The following is a 24,623-nucleotide window of genomic DNA, read 5'->3' on the forward strand; positions in this document are numbered from 1 at the left end:
TAACGTCCCATACGCTTTCCCCGGCCTAATTGTCTGCGGAATTCATTTAGTTGTGTCGAACAAAGAAACGAGCCCCTAGAAAAAAAAATTCCCTATCTTTCGTTCATAATGGACGGCGTCCTCTATATATGGAGAGCGACAGTGTTGCTAGACAAGTATAGACGAATTTCCTTAGGGTGCCTCTGCCTCATCTTTCGAATGAGACGGAATGAGCTACTACGTAGTGGTTATCGGAAACATGGGCTTCATTAAGCTGTATAGGACTGGGTTTAGGGTGTCGTCATAGCTACAGTAAGCGTGACAGTAGCGCCGAGACACATATTGCATCTCCTGGCAGCGACGCAACTTGCGCTGCGCTTTTCGCGGTGTCCAATATGAGAAATAGGCTAGAGCTGAGATATCTGCTCGCCCGGCGTCACTATCATCGCCTCCGCTCAAAGCATACAGCTTTGGTTTTTTTGACATTCAAGATAGTTGTAGATTTAAGGCACTCACGCACAGAGAGTTTGAAAAAGTTTATATATTGCAAATTTGGATTCCAAATTCTAATTACTGTATTGTTACTATTAAAGGATCATGTACTGTATTTTTTTTCTTCTACGGTCCAAGGGCCGAATATATGGTCAAGCTTCTCGTTTGAAAGTGATGTTTGCCACCGACTTGTCGCATCGCTTGTAAGATATTCTACTGTAAGGATTTGCAGAAATTTGATATTGCAAACAACTGTAACGTAATAGCTCTTATTGTAGATATCAGCCCATTTTAAACTGAAAAAAATATGTGGGGAAGGTCTTTCTGTAGTGAGAACTTTTCTGTAAGAATAAATACGAGTAAATTGTGACGCCGGGTATATGATCACGGCACTTAGTCAGCTTACAGCAAACGGCACTCACGAGAGAAGATGTTTCTGAATTCGGTTCCAGAGTGCTCGCACGTTATTGACAATTAGGGATATCAATTCATTATTTTCTTTGAGCACAAGCGCATTTGTGCTTGAAATTCTGTTTACTTGACGTTTCCAGAGACACAAACATATCTCTTTCGTTTCAATTTGCTCATGCGGGCATTTGCTCGTCGTACGACACAATTGTATTGCGCTTTGCGCTCTGCCTACAAAACTATACTACAAAAAAAAAAAAACATTCTTGGCTCACTTTAAGCTAGGCGCTGGCAAGTATGATCGGTATTGCGCTAGTGACGTAGCCAGAGAGATGGTTCGAGGATCAACGCCCTCTCCCTTCGTAATATTCACATTCTGTATGTCTATACATACACGTAGAAACATACATAAAGGCTGGTTAGACCCCCACCACATCAACCCTAAAAAAATGTGTGCAGCTTGCACTACTGGTGCAAGGCTGGACTAACAGCGGAACTTGTTGCCGACATAGATTATTAGCAAAGTCTTAGTCAGCGGCGTTCTAATTAGCGGGGTCTTAATTAACATGGTCCAAATTTGACATGACCTAGATCACGAATGTATAATTAGTAGCGTCTTAATTGACCATAATTAGCATGGCTCGGTGCTAGGCGACGCAAGATGCCATATAAGGTAGAGGCCGGTGATGATGATGATAGTTTTCTGGTGACGCGAACGGGCGAAACGAAAAGCTTGAACAACTGCGCAGTTAAAAAACAATTTCTAGCTGCGCCTCTGTTGTGCTAATCCTGAGTTGTTCACCCCATATTCAGGCACGTAGGCTTCTCTATAGACGCAGCGTAATATTGCGCAACCAGAGCGCTCATATTCAAGCGTTGTATTTGTTGACGTCTGCGCGCCACGCATGCCATTGCAAAGCGAGACGGATGCAGCGTAGGAGTGGTGTTTCAACTGAGTAGACACCCCAGCTACCGGAGGTCACGAATGACCTTGGCAGCTGACTGCGCAATGACGTTTGCGTAATTGTATAGGTAGCAAAGGCGTTGCCCTTTGAAATCAGAGCGACACGCCGTTCTTTTCCAGCGTTGATTCCTTCGTTTTGATATTTCATTTTAGTGAACGTCGCACTTAACGGATGTTTCTTTAACGGCCCTTGAAAGATCACTAGTGTCTAATAACTTGCATTTGGAAGTGTGCACGCAGAATAACACGCTTCGGGAACACGAGAAATTGAAGTATGACACTCCTACATGATTATGCCGGTTGTGTTTCCTCCAAGACCAAATTCGATAGCAGTGTATACAGCTGCTGACGTCACCACTGTCTCTCCTGTCCTGTGCGATACATTCACTACGCTTGCCTGCTTATTCGAGACGACCTTCTATGTCGCTCATCACCGAACCAGCTAGTTCGAAGTCATTTAGCGCGCGACCAGGAGGATCATGAGGAAGCGAGCGCTTGGCACGGCGGCCAACGTATATCGCCGAAGGTCGAGCCTAACAAAGGTGCTATTTGCGCATCATTGCGCGCAACACGAATAACAACAAAAAAAAAAAAGCCAACAAAGAAGTGGAAAAGTCCTCGAGGTGCGGATGCGTTGGCTACCGCGCGCCTGTTTCCTCGTGTCACACGAATCACAAACAACAAATAACTATGAGAACAAGACGCACCGATCGGGGCGAGCCACACCACTTTTATTTTCCTCTATCGCGGCCGACAAGAAATACAATATCGAGATTCTTTCAGAAAACGTCGTTCGAGTTTTTCCGCGTCCTCTCGGAGAGAAATCGGTTCCCCGCGACATCGATGACGATGAAGCGCCGTCGTCGCGACGAGTACGTTTATTGGTTTCCTTCTAAGCATCTCGGGCTGTACTGTTACGAAACGGGTGTGCGCGTTGCTTCGCTGGAATCGCGGAAAAATATAGGCCGCCGCGGCCTTAAACCACTCAACGCGGCACGCGTCTCGGTAGACGCGTTTTCCGGCGCCGACGTGTAGTCTCCATGGTCACGGGGTAAATTAAGGCACGCGATATACAATGCGCTCTTTGCCTCGGACAAGGAAAAAATGTATGCGCGCGCACGGTAAGTGTTGTCCATACGGGAGAAAGGCCAACTGTGATCTTTGAAGTAGCTAGCCTTCGAGATTCCGACAATCTTGCGCAATCAAACAGCTGAAGCAGAGGCTTCGTCGTGGTTTGGTTCGGTGTGGAAAACCCTTTATTAGTAAAAGTCCAGAGGCGTGTGCTCTAGCTAAAGGTCGGCAAACTCACTCATGAGTCCACTCACTCAGACTCAGATCGAGACGTGAGTCTGAGTCGGAGTGAGTCCGAGTGAGTAATGTTTTTGTGAGTCGGAGTCCGAGTTAGTCCGGTTGAGAAAAAAATCACAGCATATCCACGGAGTGAATGATGATGAGTGGGCGAAGCTGCGGAGGTTCATCGGTAAACCGTGAATCTTCCGTGAATTCTGCGCAGTACATCATCAATGACGTGAGATCGGGCGCGTTTATACTAAAGGTTCGATGAGTTATGACGACTTGCAGCTCACTTTAATTTTACATGTACGCTGTGAATTTTCATTGATTACAGTGAGTCTCTGAGTCCGAGCGAGTCCGATCGAGGAAAATTTTTGCGAGTCTGAGTCCGAGTGAGCCATAAGGGCGAGATATATTGCATGAGTGAGTCTGAGTGAGCTCCACATTTTTTGCCGACCTATGACCTAAGCACACGGCGGGTCGCTCCTACGACGGGACAGTCAGGCCGAGACCTTCCGCCGCATCCTGGGCCCTCTGGAAAGCCCTAAGTTGTGCTTGTATGCCCGGACTCTTCAGAGCGGAGCCCCCACTTGCTGGCCGATGCTGTACCTGTGCCACACATTGGAGGGCTCTCCCAGAGCATGTGGTGTAAGGTGCCTAAACCGCCACATTTGGTACATCAGTTAGATAAGTAAAGAGTCTGCCCCATTCTTCTACTCAGTCCGACCTCTCACGCGTCATTTTCAATGCGCAGTGTTCTGGCTACGCACGTCTTCTGACGATAACAACGACGAAGGACCGCTCGATCTTTGCATTCAAAGAATTGTTTACTTCCAATCTTTACCCTAGGAAAGGCAAGGACAAACAAACGGCAGACGTTTGGGAGAAGCACGTCATCTCTTCATTTCATTTTCGCATCCATTCATTTCTGCATCCATTGCAGAGCTCCCCCGTGAGGAAGACCCGGCGCACATCACGCACAAGACATATTAAACAAGCTAAACTGGTATAGGTTAGCCCTCTGCACTTTCTATGAAACTCTCAGATCGGTCTTTCTACGCGTGTACGTCCGCGTTCTGCTACAAAGGCATGTGTCTCGCCAGCTGCTCAGCTATACAGAAGATAGACAAGTGACGTGCGCAGTGCATGACAGACGGTGCCGTCGAGCCAATTTGTCAAACAAGAGTATCTATAGTCGGCTACGTCCGAAGAACAAACACAGGCTCCACCCCCAAAAAATGCTCGCACCTGCCAATCACCTGTGCAAGAGTCGCGCTACGAGGTTTCCGTTGTAAGTGTAAGTACTTTTCTGTGGCCAACGTAAATACTACACATATAATTGAGTAAAAGGTCGTCGTTCCTACTCAAAATATTACGTTTCCCGGAGCAGTGATGCTGGAAACTAAATGTTAATCGGTGACATTTTGTTAGCTTTATTTAACTAAGAAACTTTGAAAGAGAGGTATTCTTTATTGTTGCGGGTCCAATTGAACGGCTATAACTTTGAAATTGGAAAACAGGAAATTAATCTTGCTCGCGAGTCATCCAGAATTATATACTTATTGCTCCAGACGAGCGGAGTCTGAAATTTCGAGCGTTGTTTTTTTTTTTAATAGGTAGGAATGTTCCATTCAGAACGTCACTAAGCGTGGTTTTGATCGTAGGAGGGGAGGCCTCACTTAAACCAGACTAATTTAACTCTTTATTTGAAATAGCTTGCAGGCCCATTCGGCCATGCCTAAGGGGGTGATACAATCAGAACATAGTATACAAAATACAAATGATCAAGAAACAAGAAATCAAACGACTCTACATCGTATATAAAACTCACAGGGTCCCTTGCGCACACACCTAAAACGACCGGAAGGTGAAAGTCATCTTATTTTTCTTCTCAGTCGATCTATTGTTCCTGCCCCGCCACCTTCCGAAAGCTTTCTGCACTTAACGTGGTTTTCCACTGCCTCCAAGATCGGAGGCACCTTACCTGGTTTTGCACTGCCTCCGTGATCGGCCAAGCGTTGACCAAGTTACGATGTCATGTGATGACATCATCATGTGACGTCACTGTGGCGTCGTGATCACGTCATAACGACGACACAAATTTTGGCTATCTTTGACGTCATCACGTGATGATGATTTTTCGCACCACTCGTGTTGACGATGCCGACGCGGGACGCCGGTCAAATTTCGCGTTTTACGAGGTATCTAAGGCTTTCTCCTTAAAATTGTCACGCATCATGCCTAACGTAATGCATAATATATACGTAAATCATAATAGATACAAATCTAGTTATTCTAATCGACGACTGCAGTAAAAATGTTCAGTTAGTTGCATCTCGGTTTGCAACTCCTTATTGTATGGGTTCGCACTTGCTAGCCTCCTCTCAACTAATCGGACATTGTTTCTCGGTACCTGTAGTTTCTTTGCCGTATAATGTGCCCTATACATTTCCATGCTGCAGTGGTGCGCTATGTAAGGCACGCATTAGCCCAAACACGAAGGATGCTAGCATCATTCCGCCGTAGTTCGGGCTCCGCGAGTTTGGTGCACGCAGGAAACTTAGCTTTGCTTTCGTCTGCGCATATAAGTTCTTATTTTCTTAAACATCACTAGCTCTACTGTGCAGTGAAAGTGGCATTTGCTGCGTGTCAGTGAACGCTTTGACCTCAGATCTTTCTATTCGCCTCACTACCTCATTACCAGATTTTTAATTTTTTAAGGGGCGAAGCTCCTCTTAGTCTAACCTTGTCACGTCTCCGTTGTCGGGCGTAACCACCTTTGCAAACTGCCCACTACTTCGTCTTTGCAAACATCCCACTACGACCCATCACCGATCCTTTGCAAACTGCCCACTACTTCCGTCTTTGCAAACATCCCACTACGACCCATCACCGATCCATCACTTCACCGACCATAAAGCCGTTATAATGAATGGAACGGAAGCGACGTCTAGCTACCATTTACGATTAATAAAATTCCTTGTGTAAATATATACAGTGTTTGTCACGTCTTTGATGATGTACTGGGCTATCGCTTCGATTACTGCTGGGCGAAACCACTGAAGATTTCACGGTGTAACCATGATTGCTTCAGGAGCTTCGCCCAAGCTCTTTATCATTCACCCGTGGATATGCTGTGAATTCTTTTATTTAGGCACCAGTCAGTGTTGAAGCTGGCTATCCAAACGTCATGAAATAACGTTGCGTCGTTCGCAGTCACGCTTCATACCTGCGTTGTTGTTTTTTTCTCTGATATCAGTATTCTGTGTTCGTTCGTCCCTTTTGACACATCGCGCTATCAGCCACCGCGGCTATCTTCTGACGTCGCTGATACCTTCCTTTGTACGTCACAAAGCAACATATATCATCCTGTCGCTGAGCGCCACAGCATCGTCGAGTGGTGCTGTTGAAGGTCTCCTCATGTCCCATTGTTTCACTCAGGTCATTGATTGTTCAGTTTAAAGCGGCACACAAACATCCTGAACAAAAAGTAATAAAGAGCAGTGAAATCATAAAGGATATACAAAAGCAAATCGATTGCGCACCATTGTGCGCATAAGTTATCTCATATAAGTAAACGTATTGCAAGCTCTTTGTATGCTTCGGCAACACTGGCACCCGGACTTTGTGCTGTAGCTATCCGGTAGCCGTAAATAGCTGTAATAATCAAGGAAAATGTAGTTTCACCTTGACAGTTGTGGTTGGCAAAGCCGGTTTACGATAAAATACTAATCTCAGACACCATAAATAGCTTTTTGTGGTCATCACGGGGATACAGACTACACTTGACTTGACTTGCCACGCTCTGAAGCGGCCGAACCTGTAAGTCTACCACGTCCATTTTATGTCTCGGCTACAAGGATGAGTGGTCTACTTTGGTCTACATGGAAAAGTTAAGTTCGGAGCAGCGACTGCGCCTTACGAGGGAAACGGAATCCCCTACTTAAACGTTCCGGGTGCCATTACGATGTCGCGCGTTTAGTCCGTTGGTATATCCCACAACGTAAAATTAGGACGTTGCGCGCCTAACGCTGGACCAGAGCGAACACAATGCACACACATACTTTCGCCAAGTGTGCGCGTGTGCGTTTCTCTGAGCGTTCGTGCGGGCGTGTGCCAAGGCATTTTTGCGCTGGACACACTTGAGTTCTTTACCGTTCGATGTACTATCGGGATAAGTGAGGTCAGTGGTAATGAAGGGCTCACGAATATGTCCTTTTAGGGGAGAAATAATTAGGGAGCCTTACGGGGAATCTCGCACCATCGTAACATCACAATTTCACAAATTACCGATACCGCGGCTCCTAAAGGAAAAGAGGCGGCTACCTTTTATGCTTTGATTTTATTAAGTAATTGTAATTAGTAATACAAAAATGTTATTCCATTAAATTTGAAGATCTCTTGGTAAGATTTCAGAAGCGGTTGGCCTGTTACTCGCACAGCTAAGGAGGACGGCTGTGGGAGATTGGCGACGACAATTAATGCGGGGCACCTCGAAACTGCCCAGAAGTTGAGGCCGATGCATCCACGTCGGTCTATAGATTGCGAACGCTGCCGCTGCTTAACGCATTCTAATGGGCAGTGCGTCGCCTTGTATGCGAGTCACCAAGACAAGTGAGCCACATACAGAATCGCTCAAACGTATAGCCGGCGTAGAGCAGCAGCCTCGGAAATTCTTGTTTCGAGAGGCATGGAAGTTGTCGAGAGGCCTACATATCTACAACTGCTACAGCTTATTCTCCTCACCCTCTTAATTCTACCCCGTTATTAAGCTAAAACGGTAAACGACGTCTTGCCCTTGAATAAGCAATGGACCAGCCCCCCGTGTGCCCATGACCTGATATTTCAGACAGCGCTGCGAAATGCGGACACCTATTTTCTATCGAAGCATACGCTGCACAATCCGAGCCGCGGTCACCTTCGATAAGACGAGAGAGATTAGTCGAGTAAGTCGTGCGTGTGCGAAGGTTTATTATTTTTTTTTCAGAGAGCTTTAGTCGCATAGTTTGCTTCTTGGGTCTCTTAGAGGTCTTGAGAGCATAGCGTGCACAAATCCAGCTTCATGCGTGCGGCAAAACGCTTCCATAGACGAAGCGCCAACGCTCACCGGTTTTGCCCCCGCCAGCGTTGCGAATACCCTGAGGCAAACCGGGTGTCCGCGATAGGCATCGCGCCTTTAAATCGCCGTCGTCGCGACCGAGCTTTTCGCTCTCTCGCAAGGACGTTTCGGTATTCTCTTCGTTTTGCGTTTTTGGCTGTCTGCGCGTGTAATTGCGGCGCGCTCGCAATGTATCCGTAAAGACGTACCGTGACGACGTCTCTTGCGTCACGCTTACGTAAGCGCTACGTCATCCGCTGTCCCTGTCCGGTGATTCATGCGGAGGAATAGCCGAAGGCTCGCTGGTAGCTCTCCCAGAGTTATAACCGAGCAGTTTGCTCTGATCGAATTTTCTCGATGCTTATCTTCCGGAAGCACACTACACTTCCCGGCAGATATCTCGGAGCATGCGCTCTTATGAATTTAACTATCGGTATCAGAAATAAGCGTTATCATTCCTTGAATTCACACTCATAATGAATACTGGATGTGCTCGGAGGTTTTTCAGGGGGAAAGAGAATATCACAGATAACAGCAAAGTTATAAAGGTAGCAGACATCTCTTGGGGCCTCTGTTCTAGCGGCCTTAGTATTGGATACAGTACACTTTCATCGGTTAAATGAGTAAATAACTTTTTCACTATATGACTCATTCAGAATGTGTTCCACTTCGAGCTGGTATCGAGATAGTACCAACGGTGAAGACTCTCGCAACGAACTCTTTGCGGCATTGAAACAGGCTCGTAGTACGTATATATAAGGAAGACGTGTGTTAATGCCAAGCTTATGAAGTTCTCAGCATGCCTGCGTGATGTGATACTAGCTGGTTAACTGCTGGTCACATCATCGACTGAGAAGAAAAAGAAGAAGGCTTTCACCTTCCAGTCGTCTTATGCAAATGCTAAAGGGACCGTGCGAGTTTGCGATGTTATGTACGGCTTCATCCGCGGGTTCAGAAATATATTGTTGACTATCAGCGTGACAAAACTTACGCAGAAAATGTTTTCGCATCTGCTTAATTTCGCTGCGTTAAAATCCTAACCTGCGATACACCCAAACTGTGGAGCAGTATTATAATGGAGCGTTAATTGTGAATGATGCTCTTTCCCGTACGGCCGTTTTATCGCGTTGCTTCCCGTTTGAACGGTTCCACTCTTCTAGGCTCAATAAAGTTTCAATCAATCAATCAATCAATCAATCAATCAATCAATCAATCAATCAATCAATCAATCAATCAATCAATCAATCAATCAATCATCATAAGCATGAATTAACTAGCCAAGAAACAATTATTATCGTCCTTCCATCTTTCTTCCCCGGCGAACGACGAAGGCCTCTGTTATCAGCATCCAATTATTTATGAAATAACTTACTTTTCTGCCATCCACCAACCCAACTGCGCTTACCTTTCCTTTGGCACAGACTGAGAAGTTCTAATGAACCATAGTTAACCTTCACTTCACCTGGCCTACTCCGATTATTTCTCCTACTTGAAACAGGAAAATACAAGTTGCAGGAACAATGAGATAGAGCACAGGTCGTCTTCACCCTTGTGAGCGGTAGGAGTTGCCGCGCGATTTCCTTTTGTTCCCTGAGCGGAACTGACACACTTTTATTTATCGGCACACAAGGCTCACTAGGTGCAAATATAGCGTTCGAGCCCGATAGCGGGATCATGACGGACCTCTTTCAAATGGTATTGCGCAGTATTGCTTTGTGCGTTATCGGGGCGGTGCACCAGAAGTGGGTTGCCTAACCGGGGATCGTATACGAACACGGTCCTTCCCGGATACATTTGAATTTACGGCCATCGTCTCAGGAGTCGAATCAAGTACGCGAGGTTGTAGGTGCGATCCGCCCGGGGCAGGGAGGCCCGTACACGTCTCAGAGGTCGTTGTTTGAAGGCAGATAAGATTACGCTGTTCCCGCATCGTCCTATCGCGCCGCGTCGAGAGTCCAACGGATCCGTTCTCGATAATGCCAGCACGCAGTGTTTGATTGAGCGCCGCCCCCTTTCACCTATAGCGGCAGACGATGCTGCAACGATCGCAACGGCTTTTAACAGAAACAAGGGTTATTGCGCTGTTGCGATGATTTCACAACAGAAATGAATTAGCAGAGAGTCCCCTCTAGGAATGGCGCGTGGACATCCCCACTAAGCTACTGTGGACGTACTCGGTTTAGTATCGCGGCATTGCATGCTACCTCTGAGACAGCCAACAGCGAGGTGGAGCTAACTGACGTTTTCACGAGGAGCTGCGTCCGTGTAAGTCGACTGCAACATCTGTCTCCGTGATAACCCTTTGCCTCCTGTTTATTTCGTAAGCGCGATCCCGGGGAGTAATGCGAAAATATTTGTTATAGTGACTGTCCGCTTTACGCATGAGCATGCACGGTCACGGGGAGAAGTGTTTAGGCATTTCTTAGAGTCACTGTAACCTTTCCGCGCCACATGCACATGTGCTTCATGGAGTCAGCTAACCTGGTAAGTCCACTTCAACCACTGGATAAGCGCCACATTCTACTGGGATAAGCGCCATTTTTGTAGCGTAGCATCTAGCACACGATAGCCATATTACACTGGCCAGACAGCTTTTGTTTAGAACTACCAAAAGTTGTTCGAGTCTGTGGGTTCCTGCAATTTAATCATACAGACACGGATATATGTATGAAGGAAACCCGCTTGTGCTTTCTCATTCAGTTTATTATTTCCGTCTGTTAGAGACCAGCTACCTCTTGATGGTCTATGAGACTAACTGTTGTTTGTGTGAGAATAACGTTCGTTTATTTTCGCAACACTACCTGCATTTGTTGATAATCGGGAACATTTGAGTCTGAAAGATCGCTGTGAAAAGTTGGATGCCGCGATAACTTTCCGGATTGATTCTCCTTGCATTTGAAAACACGGACGTTTTGGCATGACTTAGGCCGAGCAGTAATAACCTTTCCTACTGCGATACCAAGGAAACAAATGCGTAAGAGTGCGCGAGTCAAACATCGGCTGACGAAAAAAAAAAACAGCATAAGTACGCGTCACTATTTGTCGTATGCGAATTTCTACTACATTCTTTGTAATGCATGCTTCAAGTAGAGGCCGTGGTTTCATCGCGTTCTCTTTTTTTCGATGGCGTAGTTAAAATTAACTTTTGTTGGCGCTTGGCTTAAGTGTTTTCGTTGGCTTGTTAAGCGCATATAAATTTGCTCCTTCAAAAATAAAGTACCAGTTGTAGTTCAGCGCTACGTCTTGTGTTTCCTCCCTTCGTCCCCGTTTGTGTGCGTTGTAACGCTTCCACGATGCAATACCAACTAGCCCACCAAGCCAACATCGCGATTAAAAGCTTCAACTCTGTCTTGTTGCTGTTGTCTTCAGTCCCGCATAAGGGACAAACGTTCTTGCAGCGTCTCCGCAATCACAGCACGCGTTCATTTTTCACATGCAGGAAGGAAACTACCTGCAAGTTGTCAGCGGCATGGAGATCAAGGTCTCCAAGCTCCACTGGTTCCCATGGATCTTTGTGTTCACCATGACGATCACCGTCATGATCGTCTACGCGTGGAGCGTCCTCATAGGAGACGTGCCCGTGTTCCTACCATACGTCAGGTGAGCCACATTTTCTCGTGTTCCCTATAGGTTTTCACCAACGCTTACACATGCTATAACTGGAATGATCCAACGTGCGTGACTGCCAAGAGAACATAAATCACTTATTGCGTCACTGTACCGAGCTTCAAGCACAACGCATTAGCCACGTCCTTTAATGGCGAAGCTGTTTAGGCTATCGGTAATTTGTGCTCCGTCGTACAAAACTCCACAGGTGGGTATGTGCAAGCACCACTACCGAGTAAGTATGTGCAAGCACCACTACCAATTGAGCAAGCACCACTACCGAGTATGGCAGGTGCGAGCGTTTTAAACGAAAATGTCGCTTGGCGAAGTGGAGCACGTGAAACAAGTGAAAGATAGAGAGAGAGAGAGAGAGAGAGATAAATAGATAGAGGAAATAGAGAGAGAGAGAGAGAAAGCGATAGAAAGAAAGAGAAAGGGAAAAATACAGAGAAATAAAGAGAACAACCAGATAAAAAGATAGAAAGACAGAGAAAGAAATACGAAGAGATAAAAAGAAACAGGCAGGAAAAATAGATGTAAAAACAGAGAGCGAGACAGGCAGAGAAAGAAAGAGAGAAATAAAGAGAAACAAAAAAGGCCACCAAAACTGCGCTCTTCCCACAGGCTTGGCACTACTGCGAAGCTGCCGTAATCTTCTTCCTCGCCATCCGTCTCATATTCCACTCCCGCCTTCTTCGGGCTATGGAACCGAACAAGACCATTCTTGTTTATAGAAATCCACGCCTTATTCTCCCTTTCTCCTTTTTCTCTGTGTTGCTACACTTTCCGTTTTGCTTTGACTGTAGAGAAGCCTGCGGAGGAACGGCAAAAATCACCTGCGAACAAAAAGTTTTGCTAATTGGGCCCTCGATTTGTCGAGTGGTGCTTTCATGTGCTCTCATCGCCAGCTCTCACTTTATTTAAGATTAGGGAGCTTATCCAAGAGTTACTCTTCATGAATAATTAACCACCCCATTTCGAATACGGAAAGAGCCAGTCTTCCTCTGCGTTTTCCTTGGCTTTGTCTGTTGGCTTAAAACACTTCTTGCTATGAATCGAGCACCTCGGTCCTTCTGCGACCGAACTCTCGAAGCGTTCATTGCGTAACTGATTCGCTGATAACACGTTTTGGATTAGGGTTGGCCAGAATTTACTTTTTACGAACAATTACGTGGCGTAAAAAGCTACTCGCGGACGCGAGCCCCGATCATTCCTGCTGAAACTTTTGTCTCGTTTCTTTCCTTCTTGTTTTTTTTTATTTGTTGAACCGCTATAACTGGGCTTTTTCTGCTTTTAAGCGAAGGACAGGTTGCGTAACGTGCATTTCAAAGTACTGGGAAACCTGCTGAAGGCGTGACTTCTTCGGTACGCTAGGAGTTGTGCAACCAGAGCAAAATTTATGTCTTCTTGTTCATTGTGACATCGTACGTCGCTCGCTACGGTGATTGTGTTTCGTCTCTCACATCTCACGAAACAACGCAACTTTCGCAAGGCTGGCGCTTCTCCTCGCCCTTCCAAGTCTACTTTTTCTTCCAGCAACGCACTGGAACTGTGCCATGTGGAGCTAAATGGGCCGCGCCTGTCTCTAAATTTTGTTTTGGAGTGAGCTCCCTGGGTACTGTACTGCATCCTCCCGGATTATATTTCTATGACTCTCTACGATATAGGATATTTAGTACCACTTCACGTGATCCTACTTTTCGCACGAGAAAAGTGTAGTGTCGTCATACATTCACTCATACGGGTTCAGCCATTTCATTCGAAAAGATAGCAGCCGCATCACTTAATGAGAGGCACGTGGGGCATTGCATTTGAGCGCTGAAGTCATTGTTTCCGCAACACGAGTTCTGTTTCGATGGGCTCTTCGCAACGTGTACGCGTTCGTTGAGACCAGCTGAATGAACGAGACACGTGGAAAGAGACGTGTTGTAGGTCACGGAGGAGGAAGCGTAGATGTGTATACATTACGTGACAATAACACGGAAATATACGTTGTTCTGTGGAGGAAGCTGCGGCGATGAAAAAGAAACGGCGGTCTTCCTGAAGGTTACGGGACGTTTCTAAGACGCTTATTCTTTTGTTGCTGCTAAAGCCAATGACTCATATCTTCATGCGGAGTAGCATTTTGTCCTCGGACTTCTTATTTAATCTTCGTTTTCCTCCCAAAGCGCTACTGCATTGCCATTCACTTAGCTTTCATAAACTTTTGTTTTAACTTTGTTAAACAGCTTTTTTCGCCCAACAGCAAAGATTCAAGTGGGAAAAAATTATCTCCAGGAAAGCTTCTTCCTCGTTTAGCAAATTTGAAAATATGGGAAGTTTGACTGCACGTTCGGTCCGCTATTTCAAGATAGAAAGCCGTATAAAACATTTTGGTTACTCGAAGGCGCGGAAGTGTTGCATTTCATACCCGGAAGAAGTAAAGAACAATTTCACGCATTTGCTGATGAAAAGTAATAGCACCAAACTATTCGTAGTGTGAAAGCAGCTGCCACAGGAAATGCCGCTTGGGTCGACAATGTTTCATGCCGTGTAAGACGCAGTATGTAATCGACCGATACGCTGAGGCAATTATTTGCAAAAGCAGGGCACGCGCAGCGGCGCAAATAACCTTTTTTTCCATAAACAACATGCCTATAAAACAACAGAAATACACGTTAATAGGGAGAAAAACAATGAGATTTCAGTGAGTTGAAAAATGAATATTGCTCCCCCAGTTTTCGAGACCAACACCATGTGGCATAAGTATAATCCCTCTTATTGCTTAATAAAATGGGGCAGCATCAGTGAAATTGTGCTCACTCTATTTCTCCACGACGAGTGACTGTCGTGGTCAGTGACAGCGTAGCGTATGCACTTGTTCGGCCCTCAGTATGCGTATTATAAGGCGTTAACGATGAGTGATACATCTTTTTCTAAACAACTGTTCTGCAGTGAATCTGTCTCTCTTCCTCTTACGTCGGTGACAGTAAAAGAGTACGCACAGGGAGGAAGGGAGGGGAGGGGGTTGTCACCCTTCCCTAATACCGAATCCTTGCACTGTGTACTGATCGTAAGGGCCTCCGTGAAGGAGGTTGGGAAGCGGGCCGAGTGGGTGGGGAGGAGGGGGGGCGTATTCATTTTCCAACTCACTGACATCGCCTCCCCCCCCCCCCCCCCAATCGAGAACCCTGCGCACGCCCATGAGTGGCAACTCGCTTTACTTCTTTTTTGAAATTGCGCGTGTATTGGTGAAATGTCGTTTCGCTCTTATGTATTGAGCGTTTCCGATGTTCAGCTTTGCCATGAGTCCTAAAGCAGTGCCTTCATTTTATTTTTTTTCTTTCCAGCGATGCTGGTGGCAATCCTCCGCAAAGCGCGCTATTCGGACTCGCCCTCATCGCCTGCATCATTTCGGGTAAGCAACCGCTGCTTTCGTAATCCAAAGTGTTCTTTCTTTTCTTTTATCTTTTCTTTTATCTTTTCTTTTTGCTGTATTCGTCTTATCAGCGTGCTCGGGACATATTTACTGCATCTGCGTGTTTATTATTTTCGTTTAGTTTTCTTCTACACAATCAATGCATTGACAATAGCAAGTTATCAAGGAATAAACAATAGCAAGATTTAAAGTGCTATGTTATGCAGGCACGTAGCCAGGATTTTTTTTCGGGGGTGGGGGGGGGCAAGGCCTAATTGTTCGAAAGAAACATTTCCATGGGAAAAATAAAAAAAAAGTAAGTTGCCTGGAAATATAGAAAGTTGGACGAATTTCGGGGGGGGCCTAGCCTTTCGTAGGGCCTTGCCTACGTGCCTGATGTTATGTCTAAATAACTGTATAATCATGCTTTTTCTCACTGGGAAGGACGGAAGGAAGGAAGAAACAAGCGGAAAGACAGGGATGTTAGTCAGTTCTTAGGCCGGCTGGCTACCGTGTGCTGGGGGAAGGGGTAAGGGGAATAAAAGATGATGGAAGAGAGATATTACAAAATAAGGAGAGCGAGAAAAGGAAAAAAAAAGAGACGGGAAAAAACGATCACACCATCTCCACTAAAGGGGACCACGAGGCGATGCGAAGCAGCGTTTCGGCATGTCGAGCCCGCATTTCAGAGGGAAAGGGGAGAGGGGAAGGGGAGAGGAGAAGTGAGATAGGGGTAGGGGAGAGGGGGAAGTGGGAGAGGAGGTGCGTGGAGAGGGTTCGCGCATGCGCAGTAAGGGCGGTCACGCCGCACACCACCACCACCACCACCGGTTTGAACTCCGCCATAAGATGCTTCGCATCTAAAAGGAAACGAGAATATGGCACTGCTTAGAGTCTGTCCCTAAGGCCAGTTGCCAGCAAGAAGCGCAATGCGCCAACAACACCGAGCTGACAAATAGCGAAAGTTCGTGCTTATTGTTCCGATCTGCAAACAAACGCTCTCGCCAGATTTGCAGAAGCAATAACAGTCGCGCGCGTGAGCGCGTGCTCCTTCGTTGGACGAGACCAGCAATGTATACCGGAAATTTGTGTGCGATATCTCGTCAAATTTAGCCGGATACGTACGTTAGCACGTGCCGCATTTATAGGCGCTGAGAAGATCTGAATTTGTGATACAGAGGAAGATATGAACTCCATGGCGTTTTTGTACCTTTATGTTCCAACTTCCGTACTCTGCGTAGGAAATCTTCATCCTGAGGAACGCACTCCTTCATTTTTTGACAGGCTTAAGATAATGGCTGTCCACCGACTCTGCAATCTTAAACTTACCATATCTAGTAGCAAATAAATTGGAAACAACGTAGGAAGTTATATGAAGCAATGCTACCCAAGCAATGCTCCCTATGATCTACGTTTTCACAGATTTCGACTGCCGTTATTCAGGACAACCTATGTAAAGCAAACCTTGTCATATCAAATACCTAATCTACTCGACATCTATAGCTATGTACGTGACCTTTTAGAACAAGGTAATGCTAAAAGCAGCCTAAAAAAATGTGAGAATGTACTTTCTCTCTTGTACAGAGCCCTAAATATATTACAAATTAGAAGTGTTTCTTTTAGTGTATTTGTACTTTTGTAAGATTGCGCGCAAGTGACTCATTTGGTTCAATGTATATTTTACATTCTGTATTGTACTTAGTCTTCTGACCTAATATACTCCTGGTTTCAGTTCTTTACATATTTTTACAGCGAAAGCTGTTATGAGATCATTTCACCGGCCGTTTTTGGCGCCGTAGTTGTCCGCCGCCGCCGCCGCCGCCGGTGTCCGTAACCAGTATCGCTCGAAATAAGAAAAAAAAACGAAATAAGAAAAAATTCCAGGATGGAACAAATTTCGAACCTGGGCCCTCTGCGTGGGAGCCCAGCATTCAACCTCTGAGCCATGCCGGTGCTTGAAACTGCTTTGCAAAGAGGTCCTATACAGGCTTCATGTCGGAAAGGAACCACATTAGCATATGAAATATAGCGGGTAGAAGGTAAAAATAAGCACCAAGAGCGTCGCACAACGCGAAATCTGCAACCAGGCGTCACACAATGCGAATTGCGCAACGAGTAGGTTTGTTGAATGCTTCCAACCCATTACAAAGGACTCTGCCATAATTCTTCATCGTCCATCAGGCACAGCATCAACAAAGTGCGCAAAATGCCTCACATGGGTTTAGCAGGTACCAACGCTCTCCGTAGAATGGCGAAAAAATGGCACAGTGCCTTCTGCCCTACTTCTCAAAAACTACAATGATTTAATAGCGTGGTGGTTCCTCGCAAGTGCACTTGTATGGTTGCCAAGGAAGCCCATAAGCGCATGATCCCTTTCCTCGGGGTCTCAGTAAACTTCTTTCGCCCCCCCCCCCCCCGTCTCCTCTCCCACGTCAAGGTATGTTATACAGCATGACAGGAGAGGAAATAGCGATCGGCGTCACCAATGCAAAAACATAACTGGTGGGCCGTTTAAAGATTCCAACCCGTTACAAAGTGCTGAGCCGTAATTCTTCATCGTCATCAGTCGTCGCGTTAACAAAGTGCACATAATGCCTTACAGACTGTAGCTGTGCCTCGCTTCTCCGCAGAATGACGAATAATGGCTTAGTAGGTGCTTCCTAACTTCACAAATATTGTGATTTATGGCGTAATGTGTACCTTTCTAGTGTACTTGTATTGTAGCCCAAGAGAGCTTAACGGGCTCTAGAAACGCCGCTCTTCCAGCTTTCGCTGTGACTGCTGCGGTTTCAGCGCAGGCCTGGCGTTTTTTTTTTTGTCTTTTTTATCTTGCTATGGTTAATTGGTGTTGATTGTAGTGTTATATTTTAGAGTGCATGTTCCAGTTATTCTTTCTACTCTTTGAATTTTGCTTTTGTGTTCTAATAAAACAAGAAATCTCTGTATTTTTATGTTGCACTACATCAGAGCAAATGTACGGGTGGAGGGACCTTTAGTCCCTTAACCTAGGCAAAAAAAGAAATTGTCTGAATAAACTGAATTGAATGAATGAATGAGTCTTCGCACGTTGTTAATCTTAATAAACCTTCCTGCTTCGGTACCCTGGATTTACTCGTACATAGCCACCACCTGAGACGAAGAAAATTCTCTTGCTCCAACAAATAAAATTTTATTACCTATTTTATTGAAACTGCTGATTCTTGCATTGCTCTTTATCATTTCAACGAGTTTAACTCTTTAAGATCCACTGGACTGCACGTTTAAATCAGCGCTCTAAGTCAAACACTCTTAATCAGATCCTGCGTAAAGTGCTAGCTATAGCCAGGGCACCAGAACTTTTGGTCTGTTTTCCTGGCAACAGCAGGCACATTAAGTGGTAACTGAGAAAAAGTGCATATGCGGCAGCACATGATGTAGTCCCTCTGTCGTATCTTAAATGCGACAGTCATGACACATGTGACCGGTTAATTCAGAGCATTCTTGAAGAACTTCAAAAGGCACTTAAGGGAGCAGCGATGCTTTGCTTTGAGCACACGCGGATACCTATCGCTGCAGTTACCGTACCTGTTTGTTTCAATAATATAACAAAGCAAAAAACTGGGCGAGTTGGTATGTATTCATCGTCACAGGATAGCGCGCACTAACAACGGGGACAAAGGGAGAAGAACACGACAACACATATCTTTAGAGTTCTCTTTCACGGATAAAGCTTTAGGAAAGTGGAGGGAATTTGCTGTAGCATTTGGTAAGGACCAGTCGAGCATGAACCTCAAGTGGCCACGCAAAATGTGAATCGAATATCTTTGGGAGATTTCGCAGAGTAGCTATGACAAAATAGTGCCTACAGAGTTATTTTCCTGGGCTTTTTTTTTTCGTCTCGGATACGTGACCAATCGTTCATGTGTTTTCAACCTACATATGCTTTAAAAAGAGTGTCGCCCATAATCCTTGCTGCCACTAAGTTTCGTTGTTGGCACGTTAGTTCAGCTGTTGCGGTGTGGCCGAAATGAGTAAGTGAGTAACGCTCGTTCTTTTTTCCACTAACAGGTCTGATACCCATGTTGGTGCGCTTCTTCGCGGTGAGAGCGGTGGAGTGCAAGCACAAGAAGTTCGTCACGCTGCTCAATTACCTGTCGCTTATTAGCGGCGTACTGGCCGGCGTCGGCTTGGCCATGGTCGCCACAAATCCCGTCAGTCACATACGGCGGGACGGCACTTGGGTGAGGCAAGATGCAGAATCTATCTATCTATCTATCTATCTATCTATCTATCTATCTATCTATCTATCTATCTATCTATCTATCTATCTATCTATCTATCTATCTATCTATCTATCTATCTATCTATCTATCTATCTATCTATCTATCTATCTATCTATCTATCTATCTATCTATCTATCTATCTATCTATCTATCTATCTATCTATCTATCTATCTATCTATCTATCTATCTATCTATTTGCTTACTGATGACTGCTCCTTCACTTTTCCTGTACAATATTAAGAAATGTACACTAATATTTATTTGAATTTCCACGAGGCTATGATTACCGAACGGAATCAAAAGCACTGAGGTTTGGCCCAATTAGAAAAGAACATTTCACAACTTCATCTACGACTTGACGCCGTACGTTGGCAACCATTCTTTTTTCGTCCAGTTTGGAAGCCTCGATATGCAGCAAAGTAATATTTCTTTTCTTTTTTCTTTTCGTAGAAAAAATTTTCACTTTTGCAACATTAAACGTTCCTAACTCTCAGCTAGCTATCCTCATCATTGCTCATTCCCTTCGTGAAATGCACGAGGATTGAATTTAGCGGTATGCTCCATTCCGCACTCATTGACGTGCCTCTAACCACGGCGGTATAGGCCGCAGAAAGTTTTACTGGGTCACTGGAACACCGCCATCGATTCCTATCAACTGGCCCAATCAAACTGCCTATTAATCATGCCAGGCGTAACGCAACAAGTATGTCCTCCAGTGCCGATCAACGCGTTCCCTGGCTTATTCTTCAGGGATTGCTTCAGAGACACCGTCTGTGTCCGAGCTCACTTGCTCCGGCTGTTTGTGTACTGAATATCATCAACCGCCGTCTCAGCGTTCAGTGCTGCCGCATACGGCGCTGAGAGCTTTCTTCCTGCTTTTTTTTTTATTGGAATGAGCATCCAGTGACACTCTTGTTTCTTTTGCAAGCATATCCGGTCGAGCACTTACTTCCGGTTTTAAGAATATTCATAAAAAAAAGTCTTCTAAACAATAGGAATCAATGATTCTAGTTCAAGTTAAGAGTTATATTGAACACATATCATATAGGAGCATAACATCACTTAAGGTAAGCGCCAATTAACTCTCAGGATAATTAATGAAAATTAATTGAATGAGTTTGAAAGAGCAGATGATTTTTTTTTTCTGAGCCGCTGGACGGAGCAGATCTCGAGCACGCGCTTCCTTCCGCGTGGCCTCCGAGACCCGCTTCCGCAGCGCGCGATACACAAAGGTTAAACCCGAGAACATCAGATCCCCAAGTCAGTGGTTACGGTCGACTCCAGAATTCCTTTTCATGTAAGCTGTAGGTTCGTGCCAAATTATTCGCTGCACTAAAGTGTCAGAAATTAATTTATCCTCTTAGCCGTTCCTCGTTGTAAAGTGACATCTTCGTGAGCTGAGCAGGGTTACGTGCTCTTCATCCTATCACATGTTTACTTCTTACCTCGTTACACGAGTTCCCACGACATGCTGCTTGTCCATCAGTATCTTCCCGCCCACTTCTCACTCCTTTCGAGGGTGTGTTGCTTATCTGTTGCACGGTCATCCGTCCATGCCTCTATTCTCTCTCATTTCTTGTATCTCATTCAGCGCTGTGCGTGTGTGCGCCTTCTTAAGTGTTTCGTCTTTTTGCGCTGGTAAATATATCTTAATCATGAACCAACTCACACAAGCAGCAGTCTTAGCAAAGTTTATCTCTCATTTCGTCTCTTTATTCCTCCCCCAATTGCAGGGTAACAAACCGGACGTGCGCCTGGTTAACCTCCTTGCCTTTCGTCGCTTCTCTCTCTCTCTCTCTCATCTTTCTTTATCTCTCACTGTCTTCTTCTATACCTGAATGGTACTGCCTTTCTGCTGTCTTCCCTTCCCATCTGTTACAGGCTCTCAAGTCGGCAAAGCGCCTGCTTTCTTAGTGAAGCTATTGAACGGATATTGAATGTCGAACTGTTTCCGTAAGTCGACCACGACGTCAAAGCCCTCGCTCGTTTACTCACAGCCGAGATCGTGCTCCTTTGTAACTTGTATTTCTCGGTACCCGAACACGTGCGCGTGTTCCTATGAGTATGCTGTAATGAAATCAGTGAGCGAAATTTATTTTGGCACCAGCACACAAGCATGCACGCGCAGAATGATGCGCACACGTTTAGTTAAAGGGACACATTAATAATAATTATAGTCCCACGTGCAGTTCACGCTATGTCAGTACTGTAGGAAAACCAATATTATCGCCAGGAGAAGCTTGGTAAGCACGAAAAAAAACATGAAAATTAAAAAGAGGTGTCGCAGCACCGGGAAGTTCCAGAGTTTGCAGAAATAAGCAAAGCAAAGCGAAGTTCTGACGGCACGCTGTCCCAGCATTAACTAGCTTTCGGCTTATTTGTAGAGTTTTTATCAAAAGCGCCGGATTTTTTATTTGCATTATCGGGAACGCCTTTATAATATGTAATAAGAAACAGCGCATGCACTGGACGTGAGGTATGTTTGCTGCACAGGAAAAGCCCGCTGGTTTGCGCAGTTTCGCAGCGTAAATGCTCGTACTGCTGCGTCATTTGAAGGATTTTGACGACATATGGGCTTTGTTTGCATAACACTAATCACTACAACCGCCATTCGGGTCACAGAGATGTGACGTTATAAGTAATGCATGTATGACTTAGGTTTCTGATTTGTTTGTTTGAATCGCTACAGAATGTAAGTTACGGTGCAATCTTATCATCCGCTAATAGATCAGCACTCTCTTTATTGCTGCTTCTTTTGCAAAGGCTTCTTCTTCTTTTTGCAATGAATTCTTTATCGAGTTTCAAGTGTGACTTCACGTTTATATATGTTTTGTTACATGACAGTTGCGTGTGCGTTAGAATGCTACCCGCCGTCGTATCTTAGCTGCTAAGGCGTTGCAATGCTAAGCTCCAGACCGCACATTCGATACCTGACCGCGGCGGCCGCATTACTATGGAGGGCAAAATGCACAAAAGAAAAAAAAAAACACTCGTGTACCACAACTTAGGTAGTAGATGTTGCCGAGCCCCAGGTTGCCAATATCAATCCGGAGTGGTCCAGTACAGCGTGCCTCATAATCCTGTCGCGGTGTTGGCGCGCGAAAAGTGCCAAGCATTTAATTTGCTGTTCATTAGAGTGCTGTAGACAGTTGCGCTGTTAACATACAAGCACATTTCGTGTACTTGCGAATGTGCACGAACATGCATGAATTATACACCTTTAACCTTCGATCAACTGGCCGGAACATTCGATTGCTTCGTGCTAATTTTTTGTTTTCACCGCCGTAGCTGCTCCCGGTTCTCCTTCCACACATCGCTGGCGCCGGTCTGACGTTCGTCTTCTCGACGGGCTACTTCATCATACAAGCCATGTTCGTGTGGCTGCTGGGGCGCGACCACTGCCGTCCAATGCTCGGATACGCCAGGATAATCTCCACAGCAGCCAGCATCGGTGGTGCCATGGCTAGTATCCTTGACGGACACGTAGTTCGCTGTAAACATATCCGCCCTTTGAAGGTTGGAACCAGGACGAATGATTATGAATCACTCTCAGTTGGTGGGCGCGAATAAAGCAGAAGGTCAGAAAGTGACTCGTGATTTTGCGTTTTAATGCGACAGCGTGAAAAAAAAATTATGGCAGTTTCGTATTAGTGCTGCCAAGCATGAAGGAAGAGAGGAGCTGGGGTAACCTTCCTTGTTTCTCTGTACTTTTTTCTTTCTTGTCTTTATCCCCGTTTCTCTCTATTTCTTGTATATATCTTTTGTTTCTGTTTGTTTCTATTCCTTTGTTTCTCTTTTAGCTTTTTCGATCTTTCTATCTCTTCATCCCCTTTCTTCCGGCTCTCTCTCTCTATTTATCGCTTCCTCTTTCTTTCCCTCTCTCTCCGCTTCTTTCTCTCTCTTTCTTAGTTTCTCTTTATTTCGCGTTCTGTCTTACTCTATGTGTTTTTTCTTCTTTTTTTCGTGTCTGTTTCTTTCTATCTTCTATTTCTTTCTCTGTCTTTCTGTCTTTTTTATGACTTTATGCCATTTTCTCTTTCTCTCTATGTCTTTTTATCTCTCTCTTTCACGTGTTTCACGCGCTCCACTTCGCCGAGCAGAGTTTTCGTTTAACGCTCGCACCTGCTGTACCAGGCAGTGGGGCTTGCCCAATTCCTGTGGCGCACGCCCACCTGTGGAGTTTTGCACGACGAAGCGCAAGTTACCGATAGCTTAAAGAGCCTCGCTGTTAAAAGTTCATGTCGCAGAAATTCCGGTGTCGGCGTCGGTGGCGTTGGTTGTGAGCAAAAATTCAGCGTTGTCCGTGAGCAAAATTTCGGCAAGCCGATAGGCAAGCCCTCAACGCTTTGGCATGCATCTAAGAACTGTCGCAATACCAGAGAAGATAGTTCAAGGTGACATCTCCCGGGGTCTGATACTTTGCTGTGCTTTTTTTTCATTATCTACAGCAACTACATATTTATATTCTTGTCCAAATTAATTACCATCGCGGATTAATCTAAAGGGTAGGACACTGCGTACAGATACATCCTTGTGCCGAGCACCACGTATCTCTCGCTCACCTGTATGAAATAGTAACTGGTGTTTCAGCTACGTAGAGGTGTCAGCGGTTAGGCTATCCTGTTTTCAATACTGGGGATCCTGCAGTGCTTAATACGCCTCAGAAAACGCATTGCAATAGGATAAAATGCATCCTATAATCCGTAATACGCCCCCCAAAAACGCATATCAAGGAAATAATATTGCAGAAACACCCGAGTGCTCACATTTAAGCGCACGTCAAAGAACCCAAGGTTGCCAAAGTTATTTCGGAGTTTCCCACTACTCAGTGCTTCACAATCACATAGCGGTTTTTGGCCCATAAAACAGCGGAACTTAATCGGTTCTGATGTTGTCTCGCATTGCTCCACAGCACACGCTGATGGTGGCGGGGCGCATCTATCACCGAGATCCGCTGCGTGTCCCTCTTCGAGATCCATTAAAACATATACGCCTCACATTATTAAAACACCATTTAAATTCTGTATAGTTGGAAGGATATTCGCGACTATTCAGCGTTACTATGGCACCTAGTAGCAGCAGCTTCCCCTGTAACATGTAGTTTGAAGCAAAGATGAATAGT

General features: G+C 45.3%; 1 protein-coding gene across 2 annotated transcripts in view; it reads left to right on the forward strand.

Annotated features, from left to right (window-relative positions):
- Positions 1–24,623, forward strand: part of LOC119383634 (DNA damage-regulated autophagy modulator protein 1) — a 92,172-nt gene that overhangs the window by 65,169 nt on the left and 2,380 nt on the right. For both annotated transcript variants that reach the window (XM_037651901.2, XM_037651900.2), the window contains 4 exons: positions 11,674–11,834; positions 15,170–15,237; positions 19,285–19,457; positions 22,790–22,967. In XM_037651901.2, coding sequence (XP_037507829.1) covers positions 11,704–11,834; positions 15,170–15,237; positions 19,285–19,457; positions 22,790–22,967 — 550 coding nt within the window. In that variant the 5' untranslated portion in view covers positions 11,674–11,703. The remainder of the gene's footprint in view (positions 1–11,673; positions 11,835–15,169; positions 15,238–19,284; positions 19,458–22,789; positions 22,968–24,623) is intronic.

Source organism: Rhipicephalus sanguineus, chromosome 2 (assembly GCF_013339695.2).
Source record: "Rhipicephalus sanguineus isolate Rsan-2018 chromosome 2, BIME_Rsan_1.4, whole genome shotgun sequence".
Classification (NCBI taxonomy): Eukaryota; Metazoa; Arthropoda; class Arachnida; order Ixodida; family Ixodidae; genus Rhipicephalus; species Rhipicephalus sanguineus.